This window comes from Piliocolobus tephrosceles, chromosome 8, assembly GCF_002776525.5.
Source record: "Piliocolobus tephrosceles isolate RC106 chromosome 8, ASM277652v3, whole genome shotgun sequence".
Lineage (NCBI taxonomy): Eukaryota > Metazoa > Chordata > Mammalia > Primates > Cercopithecidae > Piliocolobus > Piliocolobus tephrosceles.
Genome location: NC_045441.1, coordinates 5,343,241 through 5,366,648, shown reverse-complemented (window position 1 = coordinate 5,366,648; position 23,408 = coordinate 5,343,241). Strand labels below are relative to the sequence as shown.

Sequence of the window (23,408 nt, the reverse complement as noted above, 5' to 3'; positions counted from 1 at the left end):
TATCTCAGCTCACTGCAGCCTCCGCCTCCCGGGTTAGGCGCGCACACCATGCCCAGCTCATTTTTTTAAATTTTAGCAGAGATGGCGTTTCACCATGTTGGCCAGAATGGTCTCGATCTCCTAACCTCGTGATCTGCCCCTGCTGCGCCCGGCTACTTTCGTTCCTTTTGAAACTGTATTACTGTCATTTTTGTGAGGTTCTGGTGTTTGGGAAAGGATTTGTAAAGATCAAACACCATGCAGTCTCTTGTAGGCTCACACTCTTGCTACTTTGCCTGGGAGACGTGGTTCTTCTGTCTCTGCTAAGAGGCATCTGATGTGTTCTAGCTTTTGCCGGAGCAGTTACTAGAAGGTCCTCCACCCCTACCTCTTTTTCCACCCTGGGAGGTGGAGTCTCCGTAGGGGGGAAACCAATCACTGGGGAAATCCTTTGTGATTGCTTGAGAATTGAGAAAGTCTGGAGCCCTAGGGGCAAGGCTGAGATGGACGTATTTGCATATCATTGGCTGGCCTGAGGCCTTGACCTCTTCTTGGCCGCCTTTGGGATTCCCTTTATTTAAATTCGAGCACTTATTTTGTGGGCTGGGTACCTGATTGGAGCAAGACAGAGTCCCTGCCCATATTTGAGGATTGGGGAGGGACTGGGATTAAGCCAGAATTGCAGGCTCGTGCTGTGGTCCCAGGTGGGGAGTAACTGGGAGCCCAGCTTGATGGATAGTTTTTGGAACTCTGCTCACCTGGTGGGGAGGTCAGAGATGGCTTTCCGCTGGAGTGGAGGCTGGAGGTGTAGGAGGGGCAGGATGGGGTGAGGAGGCTGGGATGGGGTGAGGAGGCTGGGATGGGCCTCCCTTCTCCCTGGGGCCATCCCCCAGGCCCTCCTGGTGGGGCAGGGTCGAAGCAGGTTGATCTGGGCTGGTGGCTACTGCAGTCTTGGTCCTGGTTCTGGTCCCAGCATAGCTTGGAGGAGACTGCAGCCTCGGACTCTCACCTGCTTCTTTTCTGCGCCGATGGGAGCTCCAGGATGGTGGCAGTGGCCACGGGTCCGATGGCCCAGCCGCAGTGCCAAGGACGTGCAGGGTGAGCCCCTGTCCCACACCCCAGTCTTGAGCTCTGTCACCTGAGGGGAGGTGGGGTGCCGCAGACGTCCCTGCGAGGCCAGGACACAGAACCTTGCCATTTTAGGCTCAGAGTGTGAGATGCCCACCCCAGGTCCCACAGTGGGAGGTGAGGGGTTCAAGGCCCTAGCTCCCTGCAGGAACACTGGGGGCTGGCAGGGAGATGGGGGTGTTAATAGGAATTTGTCTTTTTTTTTTTTTTTTGCTTTTTGGTTAATTTTTCTTTTCTTTTTCTTCTTTTTCCCCCTGGAGACAGAGTCTCGCTCTGTTGTCCAGGCTGGAGTGCAGTGGTACGATCTTGGCTAAGTACGACCTCCGCCTCCTGGGTTCAAGTAACTCTCCTGCCTCAGCCTCCTGAGTGGCTTCAATTACAGGCACCTGCCACCACACCCAGCTAATTTTTGTAGTTTTAGTAGAGACCGGGTTTCACCCTCTTGGCCAGGCTGGTCTCGAACTCCTGACTTCAGGCGATCCGCCTGCTTCTGCCTCCCAAAGTGCAGGGATTACACGCGTGAGCCACCGTGCCCGGCCTCTACTTTCTGTGTCTACGGATGTGAGTACTGTAGGTACCTCAAAAGTGGAATGACACACAGTATTTGTTTTTTGAAAAATTAAAAAAAAATTTTTTTTTTTTGAGACAGAATCTCGCTTTATTACCCAGGCTGGAGTGCAGTGGCGCGATCTCGGCTCACCGCAACCTCCGCCTCTTGGGTTCAAGCAATCCTCTCACCTCAGCCTCCTGAGTAGCTGGGATTACAGGTGCCTGCCACCACGACGGGCTATTTTTTGTATTTTTTGTAGATGGGATTTCACCATGTTGGTCAGGCTGGTCTCCAATTCCTGACTTCAAGTGATTTGCCCGCCTCAGCCTCCCAAAGTGCTGGGATTACAGGCGTGAGCCACCGCGCCTGGCCCTAGTATTTGTTGTTTATGTCTGGCTTATTTCACTCAGCTTCATGTTCTCAAGGTACATCCATGTTGTAGAATGTATTGGATTGTCCTTCCTTTTTAGGGCTGAATAATATTCCACTGGCTGGATGGACCCCATTTTGTTTATCGATTCATGGATGGACACGTGGGTTCGGAATTTCCACCCTTTGACTATTGTGAATAGTGATGCTGTGAACATGGGTATACAAATATATGTTCGAGTTCTGGATTTCCGCGTCTGCGTACTTTTCTATTTTTTAAAATAGAAACAAGGTCTCGTGATGTTGCCGAGACTGGTCTCAAACTCCTGAGCTCAGGTGATCCTCCTGCCTTGGCTTCTCAAAATGTTGAGATTACGGGCATGAGCCACTGTGCCTGGCCTGATTTCTGTATACTTTTTATTTTTATTTTTATTTTTGAGACAGAGTCTTGCTCTTTGCGTAGGCTGGAGTGCAGTGGCACAATCTCGGCTTACTGCAAGCTCTATCTCCCAGGTTCAAGGGATTCTCCTGCTTCAGCCTCCTGAATAGCTGGGATTACAGGTGTGCACCACCACACTTGGCTGATTTTTGTATTTTTAGTATGGACAGCGTTTTACCACGTTGGCCAGGCTGGTTTCAAACTCCTAACCTCAAGTGATCCACCCATCTCGGCCTCCCAAAGTATTGGGATTACATATGTGAGCCGCAGTGCCTGGCCCTTGCTAACTTGTATTTTTAGTAGAGACGGGGTTTTGCCATGTTGTCCAGTCTGGTCTTGAACTCCTGAGCTCAAGTGATTCTCCTGCCTCAACTTCCCAAAGTGCTGGGATTATGGGTGTGAGCTACTGTGCCCGGCCTAATTTCTGTATACTATTTTTTTTGAGACAAAGTCTCACTCTGTCGCCCAGGCTGGAGTGCAGTGGCACAATCTCGGCTCAGTGCAACCTCCGCCTTCCAGGTTCAAGCAATTCTCCTGCCTCAGCCTCCCAAATAGCTGGGACTACGGGCGCACGTCATCACACGCAGCTAATTATTATTTTTTTTTTTTGTATTTTAGTAGAGACAGAGTTTCACCGTGTTGTCCTGGCTGATTGTGAACTCCTGAGCTCAATCTGCCTGCCTTGGCCTCCCAAAGTGCTAGGATTACTGGCCTGAGCCGCCGTGCCCCGCCGTTTCTGTATACTTTTTAGAGACACCTTTTCATTTTACACACAAGTGTGCATGCGCTGCTGGGGTTTTGATGGGGATTACATGGAATCTGCAGATCATTTTGGTTGCAGCGAGCGTCCCAGTAGGTAGGTCTGCCTGTTTCCTTAGGAGGGATCCCCAGAAGTGGGTCTGGGCCCCTGCAGTCCTCGGTAAGCCTTGCGGATTTGTTTTCGAAAAGCTGGAGATGAATTGGCTCAGTTGTCATCCTTCCCCGGGCAGCTATAACCACCCAGCGCCCTCCACAACTAGAAGCAAAAATTTGCTGATTTGATGGAATGGAAATGACATCACTGTTTTAAAACTTCTTTGCAATGCTAATGGCGTTGAAATTTCGATGGAGTTTGGCCATTGACAGGTTCTCTCTTTCAAATTGCCTGGGATTTTTTTTTTTTTTTCCTCAAGCCAGAGTCTTGCTCTGTCACCCAGGTTGGAGTGCAGTGGCACAACCTCAGCTCACTGCAACCTCCGCCTCCCAGGTTCAAGCAATTCTCCTGCCTCAGCCTCCTAAGTAGCTGGGATTACCGGTGCCTGCCACCACACCCAGCTAATTTTTGTATTCTTAGTAGAGATGGGGTTTTACCACGTTGGCCAGGCTGGCCTTGAACTTTTGACCTCGTGATCCAACCACCTTGGCCTCCCAAAGTGCTGGGATTATAGGCATGAGCCACCGCGCCTGGCCACTACCAGGGATTCTTGCAGCATTGTGAGAATCTTTATACAGCCAGAGTGATAACCCATTCTTTGGCTTAGATATTACAGAATTCTCTGGATCTGGGGATCCGTGGCAGTTTGATGGTCATGCTATCTAGAGGGTCCTTGCAGGATTTTTAGCTGCTATCTTGGAAGTTTGTACGTCACCTGTCAGTGCTTGGGGCCAGAATAATGTCTTTCTGGGTGACAATTCTGGTTTGGTTAAGTCTGTGAAGATGCTCTCATCGTCTGTTGACATCTTAAGGGATGCAGGTTTTTTTTTTTTTTTCAACAGACAGTGTCTCACTCTGTTGCCCAGGCTGGAGTGCAGTGGCACAATCATAGCTCAACACTTCTAATTCCTGGGCTCAAATGATCCTCCCGCCTTCACCCTCCCGAGTAGCCGGGACTACAGGTGTGTACCACTAAGCCTGGCTAATTTTTAAAGTTTTTTTGTATAGATGGGGGTCTTGCTAGGTTGCCCAGGCTGGTCTTGAACTCCTGGCCTCAAACGATTCTCCTGCTTCGGCCTCCCAAAGTCCTAGGATTAATAGGTGTGAGCCACCACACTGTGCAGTCTGGGATGCAATTGTTGTGAGAGGTCAAGATGTTTTTAAAAATGAAGATAAACCAGGCGAGGTGGTTTGGGAGGCTGAGGTGGGCGGATCATCTGAGGTCGGCAGTTTGAGACCAGCCTGACAACGTGGAGAAACCCCCATCTCTACTAAAAATACAAATTTAGCTGGGCCTGGTGGTACATGCCTTTAATCCCAGCTACCCGGGAGGCTGAGGCAGGAGAATTGCTTGAACCCAGGAGGTGAATTTGCGATGAGCCGAGATCACGCCACTGCACTCCAGCCTGGGCAACAAGAGCGAAACTCTGTCTCAAAAAAAAAAAGTGAAGATTAAATGTTACGTGTTTGATTATGAAGGGCTGTTTGGGATTGGAAATGTGCTGCCTAGCCGGGCGCGGTGGCTCAAGCCTGTAATCCCAGCACTTTGGGAGGCCGAGACGGGCGGATCACGAGGTCAGGAGATCGAGACCATCCTGGCTAACACGGTGAAACCCCGTCTCTACTAAAAATACAAAAAACTAGCCGGGCGAGGTGGCGGGCGCCTGTAGTCCCAGCTACTCGGGAGGCTGAGGCAGGAGAATGGCGTAAACCCGGGAGGCGGAGCTTGCAGTGAGCTGAGATCTGGCCACTGCACTCCAGCTCGGGCGACAGAGCAAGACTCCGTCTCAAAAAAAAAAAAAAAAAAAAAAAAAAGGAAATGTGCTGCCTAAGCCTGATGAATGCTTCTGCTCTGTCTGGGTGCGGCTGAGTGGAGAAGTGTAGGTTTGGGAGTCAGAGCCTCAGTCTCCTTATCTGTAGAAGGGACACCAGTCCCTCTCCCAGTTGACAGGAGTGGGGAGCACAGGGTAGAGAAGCAGGTCCCAGAGAAACCTGCAGGGAATGCCTGGGCTCCCTTCCTCCAGCTAGTCAGGACCTCGCCCCATTCCACACCATAAATACTATTTTCTTTTCTTTTTTTTTTGTGGTTTTTTTTTTTTTTTTTTTTTTGAGACTGAGTCTCACTGTTGCCAAGGCTGGAGTGCGGGTGCACTGTGTTGGCTCACTGCAACTTCCATCTCCTGGGTTCAAGCAATTCTCCTGCCTTAGCCTCCGGAGTAGCTGGGATTACAGGCGTCCACCATCACGCCCGGCTAGTTTTTATATTTTTAGTAGAGACGGGGTTTCACCATGTTGGCCAGGCTGGTCTCAAACTCCTGACCTCCAGATGATCCGTCCGCATCTGCCTCCCAAAGTGCTGGGATTACAGGCGTGAGCCACCACGCCTGGTGGCATAAATATTATTTTCTGATTTTTGTGTGTGTGTGTGTGCTTTTGAGACAGGGTCTTGTTCTGTCACAGGCTGGAGTGTGGTGGCGCGATCTCGGCTTATTGTGACCTCCGCCTCCCGGGCTCAAGCCATCCTCCCACCTCAGCCTCCTGAGTAGCTGGGATTACAGGCCCACACCGCCATGCATAGCTAATTGTTTTTAATTTTTGTAAAGATGGAGTTTCACTGTGTTGCCCAGGCTGGTCTCAAACTCCTGACCTTAAGTGATCTGCCTGCCTTGGCCTCCCAGAGTGCTGGAATTACAGGCATGAGCCACTGCACCTGTCCTAAAATAAATTTTTTTGGGATGGGGTCTTGCTCTGTTGCCCAGGCTGCTCTTAAACTCCCGGTTATCCTCCCACTTTGGCCTTCCAAAGTGTTGAGATTATAGACATGAGCTACAGTGCCCAGCTCCTACCATAAATACGACTTGAGTACCTCCTCTGTGCAGCATAGGACTGGGAATAGAAAATAACTTGTAGCACGTCTAGTAATGCTGGGGTGAGTAGTCTGGCCAAATGTGGCCCACGTCCTGTTTTTATAAAGAAAGTTTTATTGGTACAGAGCAACGCCCAATTGTTTACTGTCTGGGTGCTTTCCTTTCAACAGGCAGCAGACACCCTTTCAAAGAAAAACTTACTGTCTTAAGTGGGCAGAGACAATAAGGAACTAACACCTGTGATAACAGGTGATAGGCATTGGAGAAAAACATTTCAGGAAAGGGCGTGGTGGGGTAAATTGCAACGTTAAAAAGGCAGTTAGGGAAGGCTGAGCTATAAGAGAAGGGCGTGAGGGAGTTAGGGTATAGACAGGTGGGAGTGTGCATGTCTTCCCTGTATCTGGAGGGAGGACCTGATTCAGGGCGGGGTGCAGAGGTGGGCTGGAGCTGCTCTGGACCAGCCCATTGACAGTGACAAAGCCTTCCCGTTCTTTGCTGTGCAAGGAACTGATGTCATCATCACCATGATCACATGCAAACTCCCGCCCTGACTCGAACCAGGGAGGACTTCAGGTGCCCACTATACAGTTTCTGGAAGGGTCCCCAGCAACTCTGCGGTTGCAAAGGGAAGATTCCATTGCTGGGCCAGGCATGGTGTGTGGATCACTTGGTCTCCCAAAGTGTTGGCATTACAGGCGTGACCCACTGCACCTGGCCTTAGTTTTGATTTTTAATATATATATTTTTTGAGACAGGGTCTTGCTCTGTCTCCCAGGCTGCACGCGATCTCAGCTCACTGCAGCCTCAGCCTTCTGTGTTCAAGCGATCCTCAGCCTTCTATGTTCAAGCGATCCTCCACCTCAGCTTCCAGAGTAGCTGGGTTACAGGCGTGCGCCACCACACCTGGTTAATTTTTTTGTATTTTTTTTTTTTTTTTCGTAGAGATAAGAGTCTTTATCAGCCCAGGCTGGTCTTGAACTCCTGGGCTCAAGTGATCTGCCCATCTTGGCCTCAGGTAGTGCTGAGATTAAAGGTGTGAGCCACAATACCGGGCTAGAGCTTGCATTTTTTTTTCATGGAGGTGAAATTCACATAGTATACAATTAACCATTTCAAACTGCACCCTTCAGTGGTATTTGGTGTACTCATCCTGTGTAATCACCATCTATCTGTGGTTTCAAAATTGAATATTTATTTGAGAGAGAGTCTCACTCTGTCGCCCAGGCTGGAGTGCAGTGGTGTGATCTCGGCTCACTGCACCCTCCTCCACCTCCTAGGTTCAAGTAATTCTCCTGCCTCAGCCTCCTGAGTAGCTGGGACTATAGTGACATGCCACCATGTCCGGCTAATTTTTGTATTTTAAGTAGGGATGGGGTTTCACCATGTTGGTCAGGCTGGTCTAGAACCCCTGACCTCAGGTGATCCGCCCGCCTCTGCCTCCCAAAGTGCTGTGATTACAGGCATGAGCTACCACTCCCAGCCCTGAATTTTTATTTTAAGCAAGGACAAATGGCATTTCGCTAGAAGCAGTCACGGACTCTGACGTTGTAGTAGGTGCTTAGCTTCTCTGAGCTCCAGGATTTGTAACCATAAATAATAACAGTAATTATAGACCAGACACAGTGGCTCAGGTCTGTCATCCCCGCACTTTGGGAGGCCAAGGTAGGAGGATCGCTTGAGTCCAGGAGTTCTAGACCCCAGACTGGGCAACATAATGAGATCTTGACTCTATGAAAAAAAATAAAAAGTAGCTGTACATGGTGGTGCATGCCTGTAGTCACAGCTACTCAGGAGGCAAAGGTGGGGCGATTGCTTGAGCCTGGGAGGTTGAGGCTGCAGTGAGTCATGATTGCACCACCTCAGCTCCCCAGGTAGCTGGGTCTACAGGCGCCTGCTACCACGTCCAGCTAGTTTTTGTGTTTATAATAGAGATGGGGGGTGTTTCACCATATTGGCCAGGCTGGTCTCGAACTCCTGACACCTCAAGTGATCCGCCCGCCTTGGCCTCCCAAAGTGCTGGGATTATAGGTGTGAGCCATCGTGTCCGGCTGTGTGTTTTAGGATTTTTTTTTTTTTTTTTGAGACGCAGTGTCGCACTGTCGCTCAAGCTGGAGTTCAGTGGCGTGATCTCGGCTCACTGCAGCCTCCGCCTCCTGGGTTCAAGCAATTCCCTTGCCTCAGCCTCCTGAGTAGCTGGGATTACAGGTGTGTGCCACCACGCCCAGCTAATTTTTGTATTATTAGTAGAGATAGGGTTTTACCACGTCTGCCAGGCTGAACTCCTGGCCTCAAGTGATCCGCCCACCTCGGCCTCCCAAAGTGCTGGGATTACAGGTGTGAACCACTGTGCCCAGCTTTGTGTTTTAGGTTTTGACAGTCACTGGTCTTAGCTTCTAGGGTGTCTGGTGAGATAATTACCGGGGTGAGCAGGCGGCAGCCAGTTACTTGATTTGGGGAGCCAGGTCTTGAGCTCATCCTAGGGCGGGACACAGGGAGACCCCCATACCGCAGGTTGGCATGAGGGATTCCAACCAAGTGCTTGGAGAGGCTAGTGAGCTCTGGGCCTAACTCTGAGTGCACCCTGACACCCTGCGGCCTGCACCCTTCTTGGTGAAATGGGGGGATGGCAACTGCTCGGTCCTTGGGTGTCGGTGTGAGCAGTGGGTGGGGTAGGGGGGCACTGTGGGGGGTTGGGGTGTGGTGTAGAGATACAAGGAGACAAGGCAGGATGGCCTGTGCTTCCCTAGAGTTTATTTTAGAGCCTCTCTTGTGGGTTGCGGGATGCCTTGACCCTCTCCTCGTCCTAATGTGAATTTCTTTGCTTTGGCCCTGGAAACACTGGAAATCTCATTTATGGCCGGGTGTGGTGGCTCACGCCTGTAATCCCAGCACTTTGGGAGGCCAGGGCAGGAGGATTGCTTGAGGCCAGGAGTTTGAGACCAGCCTGGGCAACACAGCAAGATCCCATCTCTGCGAAAAAGAAAAAAATTAGTTGGGTGTGGTGGTGTGTGCCTGTGGGCCCTGCTATCCAGGAGGCTGAGGCTAGAGGATTGACTGAGCTCAGGAGTTGGAGGCTGTAGTGAGCCATGATTGAGCCACTGCATTACAGTGTGGATGAAGAGAGAGAGACCCTGTCTTAAAAAAAAAAAAAAAAAAAAAAAGTCGGCCAGGCGCGGTGGCTCAAGCCTGTAATTCCAGCACTTTGGGAGGCCGAGACGGGTGGATCACGAGGTCAGGAGATCGAGACCATCCTGGCTAACATGGTGAAACCCCGTCTCTACTAAAAAATAAAAAAACTAGCTGGGTGAGGTGGCAGGCGCCTGTAGTCCCAGCTACTCGGGAGGCTGAGGCAGGAGAATGGCATAAACCCGGGAGGCAGAGCTTGCAGTGAGCTGAGATCCGGCCACTGCACTCCAGTCCGGGCAATCGAGCGAGACTCCGTCTCAAAAAAAAAAAAAAAAAAAAAAAAAAGACTGGGCGTGGTGGCTCACGCCTGTAATTCCAGCACTTTGGGAGGCCAAGGCAGGAGGATTGCTTGAGGCCTGGAGTTTGAGACCAGCCTGGGCAACATAGCAAGACCCCATCTCTGAAAAAAATAAAAAGAAAAAAATTAGCTGGGTGGCCAGGCACAGTGGCTCATGCCTGTAATCCCAGCACTTTGGGAGGATGAGGCAGTTGGATCACCTGAGGTTGGGAGTTCAAGACCAGCCTGACCAACATGGAGAAACCCCATCTCTACTAAAAATACAAAATTAGCCGGGCGTGGTGGTGTATACCTGTAATCCCAGGTACTTGGGAGGCTGAGGCAGGAGAATCGCTTGAACCTGGGAGGCGGAGGTTGTGGTGAGCTGAGATCGCGCCATTGTGCTCCACCCTGGGCAACAAGAGTTGAAACTCCATCTCAGAAAAAAAAAAGAAAACAAAAATTAGTTGGGCCTGATGATGTGTGCCTGTGGGCCCTGCTACCCAGGAGGCTGAGGCTAGAGGATTGATTGAGCTCAGGAGTTGGAGGCTGCAGTGAGCTGTGATGGAGCAGCCTGGGTGAACAGAGTGAGACCCTGTCTCTAAAAAAAGAAACAACAGTTAGCAATCGGGTAATCCCAAATAGAAGTATGTCCTGGGTGGCAGGTCACAGGTGGCAGGTTCCAGCCACTGTGATATGGCAGGAAGTAAGGCAGATAGTCCCCGTTCTCAGGGAGGGAACTCTGGGGAAGACAGAGGCATGAAATACACAAGGAGGCTGGCAGATCTGTTTCCGAGGGGCCGTGGGTGGTCACAGTGTCACTTGGGGCCTGCTTGGGTCGTGTGGTTGTTGGGGGCTTCTCTGGGGCCCAGGGAGGCCCGAGGTGGGAGTGAAGGGGGAGGGTTCTAGGAGGCCTGGGAGCTCGTGCCTGAGGGGCCAGGCAGGAAAGCGGGCAGGCACGGGGATGTGACGAGGGAGAAATATGTCTGTTCTGGAGAGAGAGATGGGGGCGGGGGATGGGCGGGTGCTGCCTCATTGCCCTAGCTGAGTAGGGATCGTGTGTCCATTTTACAGAGTTGCAAACTGAGGCCCTAAGAATGACACTGACTTGCTGGGGATGCTGGGGGTTCCTTGTCTGCCCCGCCCAGCCTGGGAGGAGGGGCTTTGGGTGCCGTTGAGCCCTGTGGCTGGCAGGAGCCGTTGGCTGGCATCCGGGCCTGGGTGCTGCTGGGCGGGTTTCACAAGCCCAGGCAGGGGCCGGCCTGGGCCGCTAGGCTTCCGTGCAGCCTGGGGCAGGAAGAGCTGGCGGCTGATGTAAGCTCTTGCGCAAACCCTGGTTGCTGGCTTCCGGAGCCTTCTACCCATCCGCCTGCCACAGCAAGGCGGAAGCCCGGGGCTCGGCAGGGCTCAGAGGCCCTGCTGCCCCGGCTTGGGCCGCATGGATGGACTGACTGGCCACCGAGGCCCTGGGGCCCAAGGGCTTGGCGCTGGAGTCCGGTGAGGGGGCTGGGCCTAGCTGGACTGGAGTGTTGGGGGCCGGACATGGGGCGGTGGTGACAGGGCATGTGGTCAGAGGGCACCCCCTACTGCTCTGCCCACTCCTGTCTCGGGGGCCCAAGGTGGAGGCCCTGCCCTTCTCTGCCTCAGTTTCCCCACATGTACCCCAAAGAAGCTGGGTTGGATATTCTGGGATCCCTTATGGTACTTGTTGACTCTTGGTCTCGTGCTGGTATTTAGCCTCAGACGGAGTTTACCACACCCTTTGGGCTGCATTCCCAAGCAACCCGACTCCGGGAAGACCCGGGCCCGGCGCGCCAGGGGCCGCTACTGGCCTCACACTGTCCACAGGCTGGGCCTTGATCAGAAGGACTTGGGCGGTCACTGAGCCCTTGTATACAGGCCCTTTGTTGGGGAGCCGGGGGGCACTGGCAACCCACAGGCTGGACTTGGGCTTGTGAGCTCCCACAGGCTGGACCGGGGCCATCTGGGAGCCCGCATCTCCTGGAAAGCCACATAACTTATCCGTGCCACCTGTAAACAGTGTCTGCAACACAGGGACTTAAAGGAGGTGGCTCTAGGGTACACACGGAATCCCTCCGCTGGGGGCTGGCTTTGCTGCCACCTACCTGAGGGCGTTGCTGGGAGGGTTTGAAATCACCTGCACGGTGCCTGGTGCATGCCAGATGCCAGCTTTTAGAGAATCGGTGCCATGGCTGGTTATGGTTGTTGTTATTTATATTTTGAGTCCAGGTCTTCATTCTGTGGCCTGGATTGGAGTACAGTGTTAAAACCTCACTCACAGCCCACCGCAGTCTCCAACTCTTGGGCTCAAGCCATCCTCTCGCCTCAGCCTCCAGAGACGACAGGCGAGAGCCACCTTGCCTGGCCTGTTGTCATTATTTATTGTTATATATATATATATTTTTTTTTTTTTTTTTGAGATGGAGTCTCACTCTGTCACCCAGGCTGGAGTGCAGTGGCATGATCTCAGCTGACTAACCTCCGCCTCCTGGGTTCAAGTGATTCTCCCGCCTCGGCCTCCTGAGTAGCTGAAATTACAGGTGACTGCCACCAAACCCAGCTAATTTTTTTTTTTTTTTTGAGAGGGAGTCTCACTCTGTCACCCAGGCTCGAGTGCAGTGGTGCGATCTCGGCTCACTGCAATCTCCGCCTCCTGGGTACAAGGGATTCTCCTGCCTCAGCCTCCCAAGTAGCTGGGACTACAGGTGCCCGCCACCATGCCCAGCTAATGTTTTTGTATGTCTTTTTAGTAGGGACAGGGTTTCACCATGTTGGCGAGGCTGGTCTCTAACTCGTGACCTCGTGATTCGCCCGCCTTAGCCTCCCAGAGTGCTGGGATTATGGGCGTGAGCCACCGCGCCCGGCCTCATTATGTTGTTACTGTGATTAAACATATGCTTCCTTCCTTGTCGTTCCCAAAGGAAGGCATTTTTATCCCCATTTTGTTGATACGCAAACTGAGACCTGGTAAGGGAAGCGCCTTGCCCCAGGGCCTGCATGCTTCTCTCTGACCTGTGACCCAGAGGCCTGCCAGGGTCTTTCCTTAGAGGGGTGGCATTTGGGGCTTGTGGGACAGTGCCCTGGGTGGTGGCAGCTGGGAGGCACCCTGTCTGATGTGGGCCTGCCCACGTGGGGCATGGCGGGGCTGGCTGTGGCTTCCACCCAGGCCCCAGCTGATTTCCATCATTTTTCTGAGCAGCAGTCAGCCCCGTGGCCCCTATTGGCAGTGACCCCAGGTGTGTGAGGCCTGCTGTCTGGAGGGGTTGCCCTTGATGGGGCTCCCTTAGTGGCCCCCATTTCTGCCACTCCATTCACAGATTCATTCCCTAAGCCGCTGTGGCTCCGTGGTGCCAAGTCCCTGCTTTCTGGCTGTGTGACCTGGCACTTCCCATCTCTGAGCCTCACTTTCTTTGTCTGTTAAATGGGCACATGGGGCTGGCTAGGGCTGCCGTGGGAGGTCATTCTCCGGCTGGAGGGTGGGTATCCTCTCAGCCTGCAGAGCTCAGCATATGAGCCACCTGCCTGTGAGTCCGCCACCACCTTCCCCTGTGGCCTCTGGGAGTCCCAGTGCCCCACCAACTTCAGGATTCCCCCTGCAGATGGGGGGAACGGTGCCACGCCGGATCTGGGCTGGTTGGGTGGCAGGGGTGGAAGGCCCTCCTCCGAGGGTGCGGGGTGCCGAGGGCTGAGGGTCTGCTGTTGGAGGCTTCTTGCCGTCTTGTGCTTTCTCAAGCCCTGGGTCTGGTTGGGTTGACCCAGCCCATCCTGCGGCCCAGGGGTGGAGCCAGAGCAGGGAAACCCTCTTTGGTCAGTTGGCCAGCATCAGCTCCACACAGTTGGGGAGAGGCGGGGGTCTCGGGGTGGTGGCTGGGGTGGCGGCGCTGGCCTGGCTGGCTACCTGACGGTCCTCCCAACTTCTCTCTGCAGGCGAGGCCTTCTTGGGCAGTTTTGTGGCCAGCGGGATGGGGCCCTCGGCCTCATCCCATGGGAGCCCGGTGCCACTGCCCTCTGACCTCTCCTTCCGCTCCCCAACCCCTAGCAACCTGCCCATGGTGCAGCTGTGGGCCGCCCACGCCCATGAAGGTAAGGAGCATGCTGGGGTCGGGGCTGAGGGCTGACGTCCCAGCCACTCTGGCCACTTCATATGCCCCTCTATTGTCATCACTGAGCTGGGGCTGGTGGGCCCCAGGTCACCTGGCCTCCCTGTCATTTCTCAAACGCTCAGGGCTTCCTGTTGTCACAGTCACAGGGCCTTTGTATGAGCTGTTCCCTCTCCTTCCAGCCTGACACCCCATGCCACAGACCACCTTCCATTCCTCCTCCAGCTCAGCTCAATGACCCCCTCTTCCCCACCCCCTTCCATCACTCGCTTGTGACGACAGATTATCTGATCCTTCATGAACCCCACTTTCCCACCGGAGTGAGCCCTGAGTGCAGGGCCTGGTTTGATCTATTCAGCACTGTATCCCTGGTGCACAGTAGGCTTATTAATAATTATAGGAGCAGGTCGGGCGTGGTGGCTCACAGCTGTAATCCCAACACTTTGGGAGGTTGAGGTGAGAAGATCACTTGAGGGCAGGTGTTCGAGACCAGCCTGGGCAACATAGCGAGACCCCCATCTCTACAAAAAAAAAAAAAATCCCGTAGCCTGGGGACCTGGGGCTGTTGGGGCCTCTTCTTTTGCGTTTCTGCAGCCATGCCCCTCAATGTAGGAGCTCTGCAGGCCTGGCTTCCCCCCGGCCATGAGCAGATTCTGGATTTCTCTAGAGCCTCACTTTCATTCTCTGCCTGCAAAGGAATGGGCCTGGGGACGTCTGAGCTCCTCCTCTCCTCCTTTGACAGGTTCTGGATGTTGGGCGCTAGGTACCTCCTTCCTCCTTACTCCTCCCTCCTCCCAGGTGTCCTGTAGGTGCTCGTGGTTCCTGGAAGGTTGCAGCCCTGGAGCTCCTGCTGCAGGCTTAGGGCTCTTCCGGCCTTCCCCAGCCACTGTCCCTCCCCTTCCTCCGGTGGGGTCAGGTCCAACCGAGTGCTCGCCGTCATCCCGAATCCTGTGGCTACTGTGTTCAGCCCAGGAGGAGACAGGTTCAGCCAGAGGCGTCCCCAGCCACAGGACCCTATCCAGTCCTTACAGTACTTTACCCGTTGTACAGATGAGGTCAGTGAGTCTGCTCCTCCTGGACACTCTGGGGAAGGCATCTGAATCCAGGCACGAGGGTGTCTGGCCTGCAGAGAGGGGGCCTTCTAGGCTGGGGTCCCACCTGAGCCTCCCACTTTAACCAGCCAAGGCAGGTGCCTGGACGAGAAGAGCCTGCCTCTCGGGCCTATCTGCCAGCAGCTCTTTACCTCTCTCTCCCTGAGACTTCCTTTGCTCTTTGGCCAACAAATCCTAGTAATGACCACAAACACAGGGTGCTTACCACAGCCTAGTGCACACTCAGCTCACTTCAGCCTCAGAGCCAGCCCTGCCTGGGGGAGGGACTGTTAGGCCCTTATTTTTACAGACAGGGTCTCACTCTGTCACCCAGGCTGGAGTGCAGTGGTGCAATCTCGGCTCACTGAAACCTCCGCCTCCCAGGCTCAAGCCATTCTCCCACCTCAGCCTCCTCAGTAGCTGGAACTACAGGTGCACACCATCACGCCCAGTCAACTACTGTATTTTGTTTTGGTGGAGTCGGGGTTTCACCATGTGTCCCAGGCTGGTCTTGAACTGCTAGGCTCAAGTGATCCTCCTACCTTGACCTCCCAAAGTATTGGGATTATAGGCATGAGCCACTGTGCCTGGTCTATTAAGCCCGTTAGGTCCATTTTACAGACGGGAGAGCAGAGACCTGGTGCCCGTGTGGGAGTGCTGTTTTTTTTTTGTTGTTTGTTTTTTATTGGTTGTATTTTTAAAATCTTTTTTATTTTTTGAGATGGAGTCTCGCTCTGTCGCCTAGGCTGGAGTACAGTGGCACGATCTCGGCTCATTGCAACCTCTGCCTCCCCGGTTCAAGCGATTTTCCTGCCTCCAACCTCCTGAGTAGCTGGGATTACAGGTGTGCACCACCACACCCGGCTAATTTTTGTATTTTTAGTAGAGACGGGGATTCACCATGTTGGTTGGGCTGGTCTTGAACTCTTGACTTCGTGATCCATCCACCTTGGTCTCCCAAAGTGCCGGGATTACAGGCGTGAGCCACCACGCCAGCGGGGAGTGCTGTTTTTTTTTTTTTTTTTGAGACGGGGTCTCGCTCTGTTGCCCAGGCTGGAGTGCAGTGGCTAAATCTCAGCTCACTGCAAGCTCCGCTTCCCAGGTTTACGCCATTCTCCTGCCTCAGCCTCCCGAGTAGCTGGGACCACAGGCGCCCGTCACCACGCCCGGCTAGTTTTTTATATTTTTTAGTAGAGACGGGGTTTCACCGTGTTAGCCAGGATGGTCTCGATCTCCTGACCTCGTGATCCGCCCGTCTTGGCCTCCCAAAGTGCTGGGATTACAGGCTTGAGCCACCGTGCCCAGCCGGGGAGTGCTGTTTTAATGATTGGATGAGAGAACAGGTATCAGGTAGCCCTTTTGTTTGTGGGCGTTGTCAATGGCACGATTGACAAGGCAGTGCTGGAGAGAAGACATCGGCCCAGTGGGCCAGGGACAGGTCCTGCATCCCTGGCGTCAGCAGGGCGACAAGGTATGGGATACCTGAGTCCCTGAGAGATCTCTAATAGGCCTGGGATCCCATAGGACTGGGCTCGGGCAGAGAATCAGGACCCTTACCCAACACCCTAGCACCTGCCTGCCTCTTGGGGCTGCCATTCTGTGTGTCCTTTAAAAAAAAAAAAAAAAAACTGGCCAGGCGAGGTGGCTCAAGCCTATAATCCCAGCACTTTGGGAGGCCGAGACGGGTGGATCACGAGGTCAGGAGATCGAGACCATCCTGGCTAACACAGTGAAATCCCGTCTCTACTAAAAATACAAAAAACTAGCCGGGTGAGGTGGTGGGCGCCTGTAGTCCCAGCTACTCGGGAGGCTGAGGCAGGAGAATGGCGTAAACCCAGGAGGTGGAGCTTGCAGTGAGCCGAGATCCCTCCACTGCACTCCAGCCCGGGCGACAGAGCGAGACAACGTTTCAAAAAAAAAAAAAAAACTTTTTTAAATTTTTTTTTTTTTTTTTTTTTAAATAGAGATGGGGTCTTGCTGTATTTCCCAGGCTGGTCTCAAATTCCTGGGCTAAAGCAGCCCTCCCCTATCAGCTTCCCTGAGCACTGAGATTAAAGGTGCGAGCCACCATGCCTGGCCTCTGTGTGCTCTTTTAGGTGACTTTTCCTTTCTCCATGGCTACCCTTTCCTTCTTTGTCCTGCAAAGGACATTTCTGTTTATTCTTATTTTTAAAATATTCTGAGCTGGATGTGGTGGCTCACACCTGTAATCTCAGCACTTTGGGAGGCTGAGGTGGGCGGATCACTTGAGGCCAGGAGTTCGAGATCAGCCCGACCAATATGGTGAAATCCCGTCTCTACTAAAAATACAAAGATTAACCGGGTGTGGTAGCAGGCGCCTGTAATCCCAGCTCTTCAGAAGGCTGTGGCTGGAGGACCTCTTGAACTTAGGAGGCGGAGGTTACAGTGAACCGAGATCCTGCCACTGCAATCCAGCCTGGGTCACAGAGTAAGACTCTGTCTCCAAAAAAAACAAAACAAACAAAAAATTCTGAATAGTTGAAGTCAGCAGGTCCTGATGCTGGGCATTGCTGGGGGGGGGGGGGCCTTGGGGGGGGGGGGGAGGATCTTTGGTGGGAGGAATTCCTTCCTGGCAGCTCCTGCCTGAGAGACCCAGCAGCTGAAGATGCTGGGTCCACTGAGGTTCAGAGAAGGCAAGTGACCAGCTTGGGGTCACACAGCAGAGAAAGGGCCCATGTTAGGCTGAGGTTAAGAGTCCTGGCTGCAGGGTTCGATGGCCTCGGTCCAAAGCCAGGCAGCTCTGCTGTATCTCCTTGGGCAAGTGGCCTTCTCTGAATTTTTTCATCTTTAAAGTAAGGACATTTAAGTCTCTTCCTCGTAGGTCGTTTCTGAGGTTTAATTGAGGAGGACAGTGGCAAAGCTCTCGGTCATGTTTGGTAGACTGTTATTGGGCCCTGCCAGTTGGATCCATTCTGATCCTCTTCCTGTGGGGACTGGAGACCCCATCCTCCCATGAGGGCTGCTTGGACCTGGAGAGAGACCCAGGGTTGGGGAGCAGGGGAATGCCCTGAGGAGCTGCTGTTAAACCTCGAGGTGCCCCGTACCAGCGGTCGCCTGCCAAAATAGTTTATTTCCAGGAGCTGGAAGGAAGCTCCTGGTGGGCAGCACAAATTGGCCCGGCCCAGCTCTTCTCTTTTCTCTGTTACAGGCTTCTCCCACCTGCCCAGCGGGCTGTACCCATCCTACCTCCACCTGAGCCACCTGGAGCCCCCCAGCAGTGGGAGCCCCCTCCTCAGCCAGCTGGGTCAGCCCAGCATTTTCGATACCCAGAAAGGTCAGGGGCCAGGAGGAGGTAAGACTGTGGAGTCCGGGGTGGGGGGTGGCACAGGGGCCTTCTGACAGGCTTCTGGGGCCTTTGGCAGCATCCAGGTAGCCCCCAGCTCTGTCCAGGATGCTTGCTTTTTTTTTTCGAGACAGGGTCTCACTATGTTTCCCAGGCTGGAGTGCAGTGGTGTGATCATAGCTCACTGCAGCCTCAAACTCCCAAATGATGCTCCTGACTCAGCCCCCCAAGTAGCTGGGACTGCAGATGTACCCCACCACACCCAGCTGACTTCTTAACTTTTTGTAGAGGTGGAGTCTTGCTGTGTTGCCCAGGATGGTTTCAGACTCCTGGCCCCAAGCAGTCCTCCTACCTCGGCTTCCCAAAGTGCTGGGATTACAGATGTGAGCCTAAGATGCTCTTTTGAGACCTGAGTCCCTAAGACCCCCACAGACTCCTTGGGCCTACCCACAGCCATGGGTGCCTTCTGGTCACACTCTCCTCTTAGGGACCCTGCTAGGCCTTCTGGGAAGCTCTGAAAACAACCCCTGGTCTCTCCTTTTACAGATGAGGAAACTGAGGCGTGGGAAGGGTAGATTTAAACTTGGTTCTAGATATTTCCAGAGCCTGCACTCTCTAGGGCTGGGTTACCCATTTCTTCTCTTCTTGCCCTGGGGAGATGCCTTGCCTTGCTGTGAAACCTCCGGGCTCCCTGCACCAAAACAGTTTAATTTCCAAGAGAAAACACTGGGCCGAGTGCGGCTCACGCCTGTAATCCCAGCACTTTAGGAGGCTGAGACAGGTGGATCACCTGAGATCAAGAGTTCAAGACCAGCCTGATGAACATGGTGAAACCCCGCCTGTATTAAAAATAAAATAATTAGCCATGCATGGTGGGGTGCGCCTGTAATCCCAGCCACTCGGGAGGCTGAGGCAGGAGAATCGCCTGAATCCAGGAGGCAGTGAGCCGAGATTGCGCCATTGCACTGCAGCCTGGGCGACAAGAGCGAGACTGTCTCAAAAACAAACAAAAAAAACACTGGGGAAGGCATGGGTTGGCCCAGCTCCCTCTTAGGGGTCCCCCTCCGCCCGGGCAGGGGTGGGAGGTGGCGCTTGCTCACTGCCTGCTGTTCCCTTCTCTGCAGACGGCTTCTACCTGCCCACCGCGGGGGCTCCGGGCGCCCTGCACTCTCACGCGCCCTCGGCCCGGACCCCTGGCGGCGGCCACTCCTCGGGCCCCCCTGCGAAAGGCTCGTCGTCGCGGGACGGTCCAGCCAAGGAGCGGGCGGGCCGCGGCGGGGAGCCGCCTCTGCTGTTCGGCAAGAAGGACCCGCGCGCCCGGGGCGAGGAGGCCTCGGGGCCACGTGGCGTGGTGGACCTGACCCAGGAGGCGCGTGCGGAGGGCCGCCAGGACCGGGGGCCCCCGCGCCTTGCTGAGCGCCTGTCGCCCTTCCTGACTGAGTCCAAGACCAAGAACGCGGCACTGCAGCCGTCGGTACTAACCATGTGCAACGGCGGCGCCGGGGACGCGGGGCTGCCCGCGCTGGTGGCCGAAGCGGGGCGCGGGGGTGCCAAGGAGGCCGCCCGGCAGGACGAGGGCGCGCGGCTGCTGCGGCGCACGGAGACCCTGCTGCCCGGGCCGCGCCCCTGCCCCTCACCGCTGCCCCCGCCGCCCGCGCCCCCCAAGGGGCCTCCCGCACCCCCCGCGGCTACCCCCGCAGGTGTCTACACCGTCTTCCGCGAGCAGGGCCGTGAGCACCGCGTGGTGGCGCCCACCTTCGTGCCTTCCGTGGAGGTCTTCGACGAGCGCCCCGGGCCCATCCAGATCGCATCCCAGGCGCGTGATGCCCGGGCCCGCGAGCGTGAGGCTGGTAGACCGGGGGTCCTGCAGGCGCCCCCCGGCTCCCCGCGGCCTCTGGACCGACCCGAGGGCCTGCGCGAGAAGAACTCGGTCATCCGCTCGCTCAAGCGGCCGTCCCCTGCGGATGCCCCCACGGTGCGGGCTGCACGCGCCTCCCCGGACCCCCGCGCCTACCTGCCTGCCAAGGAGCTGCTCAAGCCCGAGGCGGACCCGAGGCCCTGCGAGCGTGCGCCCCGCGGCCCAGCCGGTCCTGCAGCCCAACAGGCCGCCAAGCTCTTCGGCCTGGAGCCCGGGCGCCCCCCGCCCACCGGCCCTGAGCACAAATGGAAACCCTTCGAGCTGGGCAACTTCGCCACCACGCAGATGGCCGTGCTGGCTGCGCAGCACCACCACAGCCGCGCCGAAGAGGAGGCCGCCGTGGTCGCTGCCTCCTCCTCGAAGAAGGCCTACCTGGACCCTGGGGCTGTGCTGCCCCGTTCAGCGGCCACCTGCGGCCGGCCCATCGCCGACATGCACTCTGCAGCCCACGGGCCTGGGGAGGCCTCTGCCATGCAGAGCCTTATAAAGTACAGTGGCAGTTTCGCCCGGGAGGCTGTGGCCGTGCGTCCTGGTGGCTGTGGCAAGAAGAGCCCGTTTGGAGGTTTGGGCACCATGAAACCCGAGCCTGCGCCCACCTCTGCTGGTGCCCCCCGAGCCCAGGCCCGACTCCCACACTCCGGAGGCCCTGCAGCGGGTGGCAGCCGGCAGCTGAAGCGAGACCCGGAGAGGCCCGAGAGCGCCAAGGCTTTTGGGCGCGAGGGCTCTGGTGCCCAGGGTGAGGCAGAAGTGCGACACCCGCCCGTGGGCATTGCAGTGGCTGTGGCCCGGCAGAAGGACAGTGGTGGCAGTGGCCGGCTGGGGCCTGGGCTGGCAGACCAGGACCGCTCTCTGTCGCTGAGTAATGTCAAAGGTAGGTCCTGGGTCTCTACCCCAGCCCCTTCCTTTCCTTGTTCTATGTCACCCCGACATTCCATTTCTCCCTGTCTCCCTTCCCACCTTCCCTGGCACACCCTCACATCTCCCTGCCTTCCAGGCAGCATTTGTTCTTTCTCTCACTTGTGGGCTGTGGCCGCTCTTAGAAGTTTATTGGTTTTTCCATTGTGCACATAGAAAAATGTGTAAAATGAAGAAAAAGAGAACAAAGGAAAAGGGCCATTGTATTTTCCCAATACCGTGAGTCCTTCTGTGTCTTCTCCTGAATTCATTTTACCGTGCAATATGCTTCTACCTGCAGAGCCCCTGGTGCATGTAGGATCTTGGGCCTCTGTGCCCTTTCCCGTATGCTACCGTGTGGGCCCTTTCCCTTCGTTACTGCTAAGTCTTTATAAGTACAGTTTTTTTTTAATGGCCTTAAATGTTCTGTTGAGAGCATATACCGTGGTTCAGTTCTCCATTTCCTTGGTGGGCATTTTGTTTGTTCCTTCTCCGATGTTTTGTGTTCGGAACGTTGCTTTCAGTCTGTGTGCATTGCACCTTAATGATATTTTTAGTCATTTCCTAAGAATAGATGGTCTTGGGAATAGACAAATATCAAACCTTCAATTTTAAGTCATCAAGGCACCTAACTGTGCCTTACCGATTCCAGTGGCCTCAGTACCTAGCCATCCTGGGCTCTGGCACATAGTAGGTGTTTGATGGATGAGTGAATGAGTGTTTGAGGAACAGACAGAAACTGGGGTTCCAACATTCTCACAGTCTTGATATTTCATATTTGAGTGACTTTTTAGATAGTTTACGTGCCTATAAGCGGTTTATGAGTCTCTGTTATATTTTAGATTCTTCAGAATTGTTTTATTTATTTATTTATTTTTGAAACAGAGTTTCACTCTTGTTGCTCAGGCTGGAATCCAATGGCAGGATCTCAGCTCACAGCAACCTCCACCTCCCAAGTTCAAGTGATTCTCCTGGCTCAGCCTCCCGAGTTGCTGGGATTGCAGGCATGCGCCACCATGCTCGGCTCATTTTATACTTTTAGTAGAGACGGTTTCTCCAAGTTGGTCACGCTGGTCTCAAACTCCTGACCTCAGGTGACCTGCCTGTCTCGGCCTTCCAAAGTGCTGAGATTACAGGCATGAGCCACTGTGCCCGGCCTGTTTTGTTTTATTTTTTAGTTTATAAATTACTATTTTGTTTTAGAGATAGGGTCTTGCTCTGTCACACAGGCTGGAGTGCAGTGGTGCGATCATAGCTTAGTGTAGCCTTGACCTCCTGGGTTCAAGCGATCCTCGCACTTCAGCCTCCCAAGTATCTGGGACCACAGGTATGTGCCACCACACCTGACTAATTTTTTCTTGTTTTTTTTTTTTTTTTTTTTTTTGGGAGACAGAGTCTTGCACTGTTGCCCAGACTGGAGTACCATGGTGCCATCTTGGCTCACTGCAATCTCCACCTCCTGGGTTCAAGCAGTTCTGCCTCAATCTCCCCAGTAGCTGGGATTACAGGCGTGCATCACCATGCCTGGCTGATTTTTGTATTTTAAGTAGAGATGGGTTTTGTCATGTTGGCCAGGCTGGTCTCAGACTCCTCACCTCAGGTGATCCGCCTGCCTTGGCCTCCCAAAGTGCTGGGATTACAGGCGCGAGCCACTGGGCCCAGCCAATTTTTTCATTTTTTTGTAGAGACGGGGTCCTCTTGTGTTGCCCAGGCTGGTCTCGAACTCCTGGCCTCAAGTGTTCCTGCTCTGGCCTCCCAAATTGCTGGGCTTCCTTACGGGGTGACCACTGTGCCTGGCCACAACTTGGGTTTTTTTTTTTTTTTTTAAACTGTTGCTGTCAGGCAAGCCTGGGTGACAGAATGAAACCCTATCTCTCAGGAAAAAATAAAATTAAAAGAATAAGAAGGTTGGTAATTTCAATAGGGGAGGATGGTGCATTTCTGTAAGTTTTGAGCATTTCTGCAGAGCTTGGCTGATGGTCAAATTTCCTGTGTCCCTTGTCTAGTTTGCTGTTGGGATTCGTCCTGGGATTTGGGGGGAGTTCACATCTGAGGTGTGTTTGTTGGAACTCCTGACTTGGTCATTCCAGAAGGTGGCCCACTGTTGAGCCAAGACCCCCGCCTGAGGCTGTGTTTAGCCTGTGTGGTGTGGGGTTGCAGGCTGGAGTAAGGGCCAGGGAGGCGACGTCCGGCTGCTTCTAGCTCGTGGGACTTCTTGACAGTCAGCCTCTGCCCCCAGCCCCCAGAGCCCAGCCCACGTCCCATGCTCACTTGCTGGGACCTGTCCCAGGGTCTGGGTCCTTGTTCGTGGCACCCACACGACTCCCTTCCCTTCATGTCCCAGACTCTACTACTGCAGGCTGCATAGGCAC

At 54.3% G+C, this 23,408-nt stretch overlaps 1 protein-coding gene across 5 annotated transcripts in view; it reads left to right on the top strand.

Moving 5' to 3' along the window:
• The window catches only part of TNRC18 (trinucleotide repeat containing 18), a 123,150-nt gene that overhangs the window by 17,714 nt on the left and 82,028 nt on the right, over positions 1-23,408 (top strand). For 3 of the 5 annotated variants that reach the window (XM_023197877.2, XM_023197881.2, XM_023197878.2), the window contains 3 exons: positions 13,657-13,812; positions 18,090-18,233; positions 19,349-21,013. In XM_023197877.2, coding sequence (XP_023053645.2) covers positions 13,657-13,812; positions 18,090-18,233; positions 19,349-21,013 — 1,965 coding nt within the window. Of the gene's footprint in view, positions 1-10,987; positions 11,206-13,656; positions 13,813-18,089; positions 18,234-19,348; positions 21,014-23,408 lie in introns of those variants that run through there. The other 2 variants (XM_023197880.3, XM_023197879.2) reach the window with 2 other exon arrangements.